Genomic DNA, 10,579 nt, shown 5'->3' on the forward strand with positions numbered 1-10,579 from the left:
ATTTATTCATTCATTCATTCATTCATTCATTCATTCGAGACACAGAAAGAGAGAGAGGCAGAGATATAGGCAGAGGGAGAACAGGCTCCCTGTGAGGAGCCTCTTTCTTGATCCCAGGACTCCAGGATCATGCCCCGAGCCACAGGCAGATGCTCAACCACTGAGCCAGCCAGGCATCCCTGATTTAGACTTTCTTAAGAAAATTTATACTTTTTACTCTGAGAAACATTGAAAATGTTGTGAAATATTTTTTTGTCTAACATGTATTAGGGGACTAACATGGGAATAACATGTATTTGAAGACTAATTTGTGCCCGAATTTAAGCATACTAGTTACTGACCATGCCCCAAACTCTGAGCTTCAGTTTTTTTCTCTACAAAATTGGGGTATAAAAGCATTCTAAAATGTCAGGGTGGCAGGTGTCCCGTCATTTCTGTCTCTGCAATACTGGCTGAACTGCCTGCATCAGATGGTGCTTGACTCCCTTCTGTGATGCTCTCTGTGGAGTAGATGCCCAATATCTACATACTGAACTCTAATCAAGGTGCTCTCTGCCCTCCAGCCAGTCAACTCCCAAGTCCCCTCATGAAGCCTCTTTCCAGCCCTTTAACTCCAGCCATCCTCCTGCGCCTCCCCTGCTGTTTCCTTAGGTGTTTCCTTCATCACTTCTCATCCAAATTACAGCCTTGTCTCCTAAGCTTCCTTCCCCCTCAGGTTGCCGAAATGATCTTCCTAAACCACAAATATGAATATACTATTTCCCAGCTCAAAGATCTTCTGGGCTAGCTGTCGGCCAAGAATGAAGTTGGTATACCAGGCAAAGCTGTCTGGGAAGTGTCTCTGCTTCTCTCTCAAGCTTTTCTTTCCACTGCTCCCCTGCCCCTGCCCTATAGCCAGCCCAACCATATTAGACTACTAGAATAGGTAAGTGGCAGTTTTAGCAAAAAATAGTCAAACATCAACAGTTTCATATGGTTCAACCTACTGTCAACTGTTCTGGAAAAGGCCAGGAGGTTTCATGTTTGTTCCCTCTGCCAAGAACACTCTTTGCCCCTTAATCTCCCCCCACTTCTTTCATTCAATCAATATGTACTGAGAGCTAGAATGTGCCAGGCCCTAGTCTAGGTACAGGGAATACAGGGGTGAAGAAGACAGACAAGATCTCTGATCTCATGGAGTTCACATGTGTGAGGGGGACACACACAACAGTTAATCAAATAATCTCAGAGAATGGGTTATGAGGATAACAGCACAGAGTGAAGTCCTAGTGATGGACTGGAAGGGCCACTATACACAGAGTAAATGGAGAAGACCTAAGGAGGTGACATTAAAGCTGACCCATCAATGAAGAGAAGGAGCAAACATTCAAAGCAGATGGGAAGAGACTGTTCTGTGCAGAGGGAAGTGAGTGTGCAAAAGCCCATACTACAGAATGAGCTCTGGGTGTTCAGAGTGGAAAGGAATCTGTGTGGCTGCACAGAAGTGAGACTTGGGGTCTGGTATGAGGTCGGAACAGTAGGTGGGAAGGGTTCAAAATGGTTGCAGGTGTATATGTAGTGGAGATTGCTGTGCCCCACTCAGCCCTTTAGCAATGTCACCTTGCTCTGGAGAGCTGCTCTCAAGCAGATATGCCAGTGGTGGGGAATGGATGCAGCCAAGAACTTGTGAATCCAGGCCACAAAAGCCCAGTCCCCTACCTTGGGGGGCAATGCCACTCATGCTCCAGAGCTCCCTCTGGGGCCAGGAAGCAGAGTTGGGGCTCCTGCCGAACCTGCGTCTCTGCTGTCCCCAATCCTTCCCTTACAGGCTGCTCCCGAGAGCTCTCCCTCAACAAACCACTTGCACAAAAATCCTCCTCTAGGCTCTCCCTCCAGTGAACCTAAACTAAAATAGGAAGGCGTGTAGGCAAAGTTATACCTTGATATGATACATCTATAGGACTTCCAAGATTTTTTTTTCTTGGACAACCCCACAGGTGAAGATTTCTTTCTTCATCGTTGTTCAGCCTTAATATAACCAGGGTGAAATTTTTCTAAATCTAAGAATGAGAATAAAAGTACTAAAACAGCCATGTTTTCATGTAATCCTGTATCAAGGTAAATTATTTCATAATCAAAGGTAAATACTGTGAGGAAGAATTAAACTCCTAATTTTCAAATGGAAGCATATGCCCTCAGTATGCTCTCTGCTAATGTGACACACAGACACAACAGTGGTGGTTACTCTAGCACAAAGGCTATTGACTCTGTGCTGGATCATTTACCCAGGAGTTGCAGGGCTGAATTTTTCCTCTCTTTCTAATTCCTTTCTTTGGATCAGAGGATTTTCGATTGTCACTGCAACAGAAGGAGAAATATGATGCTATTACAAAAAAGTAACTAGATACATAAAAACAAGTGTGCATCACAATGAACATTACAATGTTATTTCTAATTCCTGAATCAGTGTAGCATACCCTTCAGAGTCCTCTCCTTACATGACTGAGGCATGGAATCCTGCAGTATGATCATCGATTTGATCCCAGATGACATTTCTTATGCTTTGTGTTTAAATCCCAATATATGACTTGCATTAATATTGCTTTATTGATTAATTACACTGAACTAGTGATCTGGTTACAATTTGCCCTTCCATAAAACATATATTTTAAGTGAACTTCATCCAATTCACAGTCGCCCTAGAAAATAAGAGCTACTGGGCAGAAAGGCCATGTACAGTCCAGCTCCTGATTTCAGTTCCACAACTTATCAGCTTATGACTCAACATTTTAGGGATTTTGTTTCCTTATGGTCTTGTTAGACCTTTTTGTGTCTGTTTTGCTGATTCCCCACACAGCCACTCCATGATCCCTTTCTACAAATGAAGAAATTGAAGTTTACAGAGGTTAAATAAATTTCTGGAGGTTTTATATCTAGAAACCAGTAGCTCTAGACTTACAGTCATTCTGATTCAAAAATCTATAATCTTTTCACTCCACCACACTATGATCCTATTTAGATTTATAATTATTTTTGACCTTAAGCTTTTAAGAACCTTTACCTCATTCATCCTCACAACCATCAACCTATAGTTTAATACCAAAACAAAACAAAATGTATCTTTAGCTCCATAGAACTACCGGCTGGCATTCATCCAAGGAATGTTTCTGACTGTACTGGGCCCTGTGGAGTTTACAAAGTTTTCTGCCTTTACAATCCATATGTTCAAGTACTTTATTGTTCAGTTAGACACTACAAACAACCCTGCAAGTTCATAACATGAGGCAATAAGTATATGACCAGGTACAAGTGACAGGGACAGGTCATAGCCTGCCCAATTGTGCAGCACTGGAGAGTAGTTTAATTATGTGCATTACTCTTTCCCTTCTTTTTTCTACCACGGAAGAGAGCTGGTATCGTGCTTTCTTGTTTCCAATATGAAGCTAGCACTGCCATCTACTGAACAACAGCATTCTATACTTTATACCAGGTATACTACCTCCTTTAACACTCACAGAATCTATAGGGTACTCATTGACAGTTGAGGCACAACAAGGTTAAGCAATTTTCTCAAAGCCAGGATGTAAACAAATGTTGGAAGTAGGATCTGAATCCAAATCTATCCGTTTTCAAAGTCCTTGTTTTTTTATTATATGATGCTGTTCTATCAGAAGGATCCTGGGATGGGTAAAGGATGCCAAAGATCTGATATTTTGAAAGTAAAGCTTTCAAAAATCCTATTAAAAATTCAAATATTTTCTTTTATCAAAAGCTATTTAATAGTCTTATTATGCTTACTGAAAGATAAATGGTTATAGCAACAACAGGAATTGATGCAAACTAAAATATGAAATAAACCAAAGATTAGAAATCCACCTAGTAAAAATACGTGACTATCACATTTATATGTTTCAAGTAATAAAATGCTGACTGCCTGTGTTATGCTCCTAATGCCTGACTTTTTTCTGATAAGTTTCTTAAGAATTATGAATTGTGTCTTATTTTGACTCCCTCAATGTGGTTTCCACAAATATATCACAGGAATAATACTATAATAGAAACGGTTCAAGAACCAATGCCAACTTACCACACTCTCCAACTCTAAAGCTGTCAGAAAGTGACCTGATGTAACCTTCGCTGCCCCAGGACGTTGCATTTACAAAATGGGTTGGTGAGTCCCGAATCGTAAAACTGAAAGTGTACCTCTCTGATCCAATATCTAAGGGAAACCAATGCTTTCATGTTTCAAATGAAAAACTTATCTTAGGTTTGAACAAATATGATTATTATGACAAACATACTCAAACACACGGTAAAAATAATATTTCCAATACAAATTCTAAAATAAGCTATGCTTTAATGAATCTCAAAGCTACAAAAGTAGATACCTCACTATTAATCCCTCTGTTCCCTTTCCCCAGTTATCGTGTATTTGGAGGGAAATGACATGTTGGCTTGAACCATACAGATTTTAGCTTAGATTCTCCATTTTTCTCTTACTGTTATTGTTTCAAGCGAAGTCATGATTCAGATCTCAATTATTTCAAAACAAATAAATGTGTGCTAGTAAATGGCTCCACTAGGGGTCAGCAGGTATATTTTTCCCAAAATAAAATTTCCTTACTGTTTTTTGCTAATTAAAAAAGCAACAACTTAATATACATATATAAATTACAGATATCTACCAAACTCTTATTAGCATTTACCTTTGGGAAGGGGACTAAGCTGGGAAGAGCTGGGAGTTGAATTGAGCAATAGGTGTTATATACAACTGATAGGTCATTGAAACACCTGAAACTAAGTATGTACTTTATGTTGGCTACTTGAAATTAAATTTTGAAAAAAAATTCATTTTTCTATGACCTTCTGTACTGCTTGAATGTTTTATGAAAATATAGTAATATGTAATATTTTTTTAAAGTCAGCGTATCTTCTCCAAAAAAAGAGTTCTGTATATATAATCATAAAAAGTACTCCAACACCATGGGAATCATCCTTTACCTGCATGGTCTGTGAGATAAAAATTGTATTTCATTGTTGCGATTTAGCAAATATTTAAATACTGACATTTTCCTAAGTAGAGCTTAGAAAACAGAAAGACAGCTTTTCTCAAACCATTCAAATGATAATTCTGATCTAATTAATCATAATGAAGTAAAGTTAAGGCATAAGCAAGTATTTACATCAAACATGATTAATAGAATATTACATGAAATTAAAATAAAGGTACCATCACTACACCAAGAGGGAAAACCAGAGCTACAAGTACTCAGGTGATTCAAACAAAACTAATGTCTTCTGCTGAAATTATTGTCTGGCTGACTAGAGCTCTGACTCCTTCAAGCTCCACAGAAGTGCTTATTCTGTAACTTCTCATAAGCAATGCTAATGGTTTAAAAACTAATAGTAGTACTGTGCCAGTTTTGGCATTTTACATCATATCATTGTGTATTGACTCAGATGTTAGAAAACTTGGTTTTAAAGTTGATTTTTAGGGACGCCTGGGTGGCTCAGCAGTTGGGCGTTTGCCTTCAGCTCAGGACATGATCCTGGAGTTCCAGGTGGAGTTCCAGGATCGAATCCCACATCAGGCTCCACCATGGAGCCTGCTTCTCCTCCCTCTACCTGTGTCTCTGCCTCTCTGTGTGTCTTTCATGAATAAATAAAAAAAATCTTAAAAAAAATAAGGTTGATTTTTAAAATCTAATTTTAGTCTTGGATTATGTCTCCAAAGTCCTAAAACTTTTATAGAGTTCAAACAACTCAATAAGAGCCACTAAAACCAGAGTTAACTGTATTCTCCACATATGAAAGATTAATTTTTTTTGCTGGATTGCCTGGTTGAGTAAATACATAGATACTGCTGCCATACCTCTCTCCCTCTTTGCTACTCTATCAGGACACAACCCTGCTCAAAACTCCTGTTCCTTAACATTTTCTTTCTTAGATTTACCCATGTATTTATGTCTCTTAGGCTGAAAGTGATCATTAATATGATCATTAACATGGCCATTACTATGGCCACACAGCCTTACATATTATTAAAAATGATTTTAATGTCCTCACACATATGGCCTTAAATTGAGTACCATACAATATAGCAATGGGCACTGCTCTTAAGGAGTTAAACAGGCATGAGAAATTTAATCACTTAAATACACTTTGTTGTAGTCATAAGCCACACTTGATGAAAAACGAAACAAAGAATTAAATAGAACTCAGCTTTTTCTGTCTGGAAAGCCTTTGACATCTGTTTTCCCAATAACTATACCAATTATTTTCTGAAAAACAAAAGGGTTATAGAAGACCAATATTAAACACAGATGTAGATGGTAAATTTAATTTCATGGACTTGTTATATTTTACTGACTCTAATAAACATTTTTGACTAGGAGCCATTTAAATATATTTACTCCAGACAAACATCTAAAAACTTCATAAACGTTCAATTCCACAAAGAATAGTACAAAGTAATAAGACAGTTACCTGCTATTACAAATATAATCATTTAATACTTAGCATGTTTCTACTTAATTTTTAATCACTAGGTGGAGCACAGTAACTGCCCTATGCTATCAGTTCTTACTGAATTCATTTAAAGCATATGTACATGCAATTTAATTTGCCACAGTCTTCAAAGCTTTCTTTAATATAGGACTTTCTAACAATCCACATAAAATTGCTTAGCTCCTTAATCTGAACATGCTAAACAGTAAAATAAATTTGATTGTAACAAAACTTGTACATTGCTGCTAATAAATCTAAGCTCTAAAGTCCTAGATCTTAAATCCTAAATATAGTAATATCTTAACATTTTAATGTTCTCTTTAGCACTACTAGACAAAACCTGAATATTTAAAAGTACTTTAAGAAACAAATATAACTATGTTTTCCTGAAAGGATAAACCTAAACATATTATTAATGCTAGCAAGTGATTTTAACCTTGCAATAATGTGTTACATTTAAAATATGTTCAAGTTTTTAAGACCACCACATTCTAGCTGAGCTATTAACTAATCTTACTACATTTAGATACACTGCTGTTATTTCTTAAATTCCATATGCATGCAGATCTCACAAATTTTGTTGGAAAAACACAACTAATGGAAATATTGAGCAAAGCGTTCTAACTGAAGAGGAAATTAACAAATAGATTATCTTTCTTCTTTTTTTTTTTCTGAGCCTACATCAGAAGAACTGGGCTCCCTATTTTTAACATTAATAAACTCTAATTGCACTATAAGGTTACATGTAAACGTATCCCATTTTAAGAAATCTGATTTGTAAATGCCAAACAACAGACCGCTTAGGGCAAGGAAAGAAGGGGATGTGATTGCTTTAGGTTAAATGCTTCATCTCATAAGATGATTCCACCTAGATTTTGTTTGACTAAATAACAGTCTTGGCATATTTGAAATGATTGAATTCCCCTACAAACCTTCAGTAAAAAATGAATTTTTGCATATTTCACAAATACATCTTTTGTATACCTTTATGTCATAAAAGGAGCACAGTGGCAAGTATTTAAGTCTCTAACTTAAGTATAATTTGATTAGAGAATACATAGTGCCGAGCAAAACTTAACTTTACAATGATAAATTTGAGCTATTATTAAATATTTAATTAAAATAATACAATTAAACTTTTGATCATTTTGAACAATTGCTGGTCATATCTACAATATCCTACTCTAGACAAAAGAGAGACTAATTTTCATTACCTGGCATAAAATTGAAGAAGTGCAGGTTATCTAATATCAACAATTGTATTGATGGAATGAGTATCTATATACTCATCAATTATATAGGTATGTGTCAAATGAACCAATAATGTTAATGTATTTAATATTACCACATAAATTTGGTAATCAAACTATATCATTAAAACCTACCAGATTAGCCATATTTGGATGCAGATCTGAAAGTGCAGTGAAGGTCTTTGATGCAAAGGAGTTTGCCATTTTTTTATCTACATTTTAGAAAATATAAGTTGGATGCATAAATTAAATAACTGAAATAACCCATGAAAAATTCCAAGATTAAAACAAGTAATCTGGGAGGGTGCCTGGATGGTGCAGTTGGTTGAGTCAGACTTTTGGTTTTGGCTCAGTCATGATCTCAGGGCTGTGGGGTCAAGCCCCATGTGGGGCTCTTCGGTGGATGCAGAGCCTGTTTGGGACTCTTTCTCCCTCTCCCACTGCCCCTCTCCTCTGTGCATGAATGTACTCTCTCTCAAACAAATAAATAAAAATAAAATAAAATCTTTTAAAAAGTTATCTAGGAAAGCATTGGATATATTACTCATTCTTTAGGGAACGTTTTTATTATAACAGTGAAATGTAAGTTAGTACAGATCAAATCTGTAAAAAACATGTTTCAAAATGTCATTTTACAGTTTTGAATGATACAGTTCGGTTTCAATTTTTAACTTCCACTTTCAAAAAATGTGTAACTCAGCAAATTTTTTTTTACATTTTAATATTTCTGAATGCAAGAGACATCCTAGGTAATGAATGTTAGTTTCAGTGAAACACAGAATGTGAGGGGGGTTTTTGAGTTTTTTAAAAGATTTTATTTATTTATTCATGAGAGACACACACACACAGAGAGAGAGAGAGAGAGAGGCAGAGACATAGGCAGGGAGAGAAGCAGGCTCCATGCAGGGAGCCCGATGTGGGACTCGATCCCGGGACTCTAGGATCACGCCCCAGTGCCAAAGGCAGGAACTAAATCGCTGAGCCACCGAGGTGTCCCAAATTTAGAGTTTCAGATGAGAGATGATTGAATGGGACATTTGCAGATTTAAATATTTGTTACCATAAAGCCTACTTTTAGAAATATGGCAAAATTCAGGGCGCCGGGTTGGATTGGTTGAGTGTCCACTCTTGGTTTCAGCTCCGGTCATGGTCTAGGGGGTCACAAGATAAGAACCTAGAGAGGGGCTCTGTGCTCAGTGGGGAGTCGGCTTGGGGGTTCTCTCTGTCCCTCTCCCTCTGCTCCTCCTTCTCCTGCTGGAAGGCATGCCTACTGTCTCTGTCTCCTCTCTCTCAAATGGATGAAAAGAGGGAAAGAAGGAAAGAAAAAGAAAGAAAAGCAAGCAAGCCAGCAAGGGACGTCTGGATGGCTCAGCGGTTGTCATCTGCCTTCGGCTCAGGTCGTGACCCCGAGGTCCTGGGATCGAGTCCCGTGTCGGGCTTCCTGCATGGAGCCTGCTTCTCCCTCTGCCTGTGTCTCTGCCTCTCTCTGTGTCTCATGAATAAATAAACAAAATCTTAAAAAAAAAGAAAGAAATACAACAAAACTCTCCCGCAAATACCTTCAATCTGGTTACACTGTGTGTGGGGAGAGGAAGGGATTTCAACCCTGAGAGACTTCTTGACCGTGTTCAATGCGAGCTCGTGCATAAAAAGCCCTCAACATGGAATGAACGATAGTAAAACGTGGAACGGCGGCCGGTCCTGAGTACCGTCCCTGTCAGCCGTTTCAGCGCCGTGACACTCGTCAGTGCGGCTGCTCAGTTTCCACCATTCCTTCAGCACACGGTGGCTCCGGGGAACGGGGAGGGGGGGGGGGGACGCGGACTCTCCCACCCCGCGGGCCGCCCTGGGGCTTTCGCTGACGAAGACACTACTTTTTTTTTCTTTTTTTTTTCTTTTAAAGAAGCAAAGTCTCTCAATGAAAGAATGATGATTTCTAAAAATAAAATCATTTAAGAAGAACAGAGGAGCGCAGCCCGGGGCCTCAGGGGTTGAGTGCCGCCTTCAGCCGCGGGCGTGACCCCGGGTCCCGGGATCGAGTCCGGCGGCGGGCTCCCTGTGAGGAGCCTGCTTCTCCCTCAGCCTGTGCCCTCTCTCCGTGTCCCTCATTAATAAATAAATAAAATCTTTAAAACAAAAAAAGAACAGAGGGCGGACTCGAGAGCGGCCCAGGGCCTGCCCCCCGGCCGGCTTTAGGCTCCCCGAGGGCGGCCGGGCAGCTCCGACGGGCACCCCGCCCCGAGCCCACCGGACGGGGCGGACGGAGGCCCGCGGGGGAGTCCGGAGCGCGGGGACCAGGGGACACCGCCCGCACCCGCCCCGCCGGGCCCGCCCCACGGCACAGCGCGCTCTGAGGCGCGCGCCCCCCGCCGCCCCGGGGACGAGCCCCCTGCGGGAGGCGGCGCCCCGAAACGGAAGCAACGGAAGGGGCAGCCGCGTGACTGGAGCCTCAACGCGGCCCACGCAGCGCAGCGCCGAGGCCCCCGCGCGCGGCCGCACCTCGCAGATCCCGCCGCCCCGTGCAGGCCTTCACCTCAGCCACGGCTCCTCGCGCCTGCCTGGGCCCGCGCTCCGCCGCCTCTCCACAGCGCGCTCCGCCCGCAGCCCGCCGCGCGACCGTTAGCGCAGGCCACGCCCCTAGCCACGCCCTGCCTCTCCCTCTGACTCCGCCCCCGCACTGCCTGCGCTCGGCTCTCCACTCTGACTTTCGCCCCGCCCATGCTTGACTCCGCCCTTCGCCGCGCTCTTGCCACGCCCACACGCCGGTCCTGCCCATCCCTCGCTATGGCTCCGCCCCGCCCCGCCCACTCCTGGCTCTGGCTCCGCCCCCGCGGTCTCCCTGC

The 10,579-nt window shown here is 41.1% G+C and overlaps 1 protein-coding gene across 4 annotated transcripts in view; it reads right to left on the bottom strand.

The window, feature by feature from the left end:
* The window catches only part of MEIOB (meiosis specific with OB-fold), a 39,509-nt gene extending 29,158 nt beyond the window's left edge, over positions 1-10,351 (bottom strand). For 3 of the 4 annotated variants that reach the window (XR_008666410.1, XR_008666408.1, XM_055339963.1), the window contains exons 1-5: positions 10,270-10,351; positions 7,872-7,948; positions 6,203-6,260; positions 4,067-4,198; positions 2,265-2,337 (exon numbers count right to left, since the gene is read on the bottom strand). Coding sequence is in view for 1 of the 4 variants with exons in the window: in XM_055339963.1 (XP_055195938.1) it covers positions 2,265-2,337; positions 4,067-4,198; positions 6,203-6,260; positions 7,872-7,940 (332 nt within the window). In the remaining 3 variants the exon portion in view is untranslated. The other variant, XR_008666409.1, reaches the window with a different exon arrangement.
* Between the last annotated feature and the right edge of the window lie 228 nt (positions 10,352-10,579).

This window comes from Nyctereutes procyonoides, unplaced genomic scaffold, assembly GCF_905146905.1.
Source record: "Nyctereutes procyonoides isolate TBG_1078 unplaced genomic scaffold, NYPRO_anot_genome, whole genome shotgun sequence".
NCBI classification, from domain to species: domain Eukaryota; kingdom Metazoa; phylum Chordata; class Mammalia; order Carnivora; family Canidae; genus Nyctereutes; species Nyctereutes procyonoides.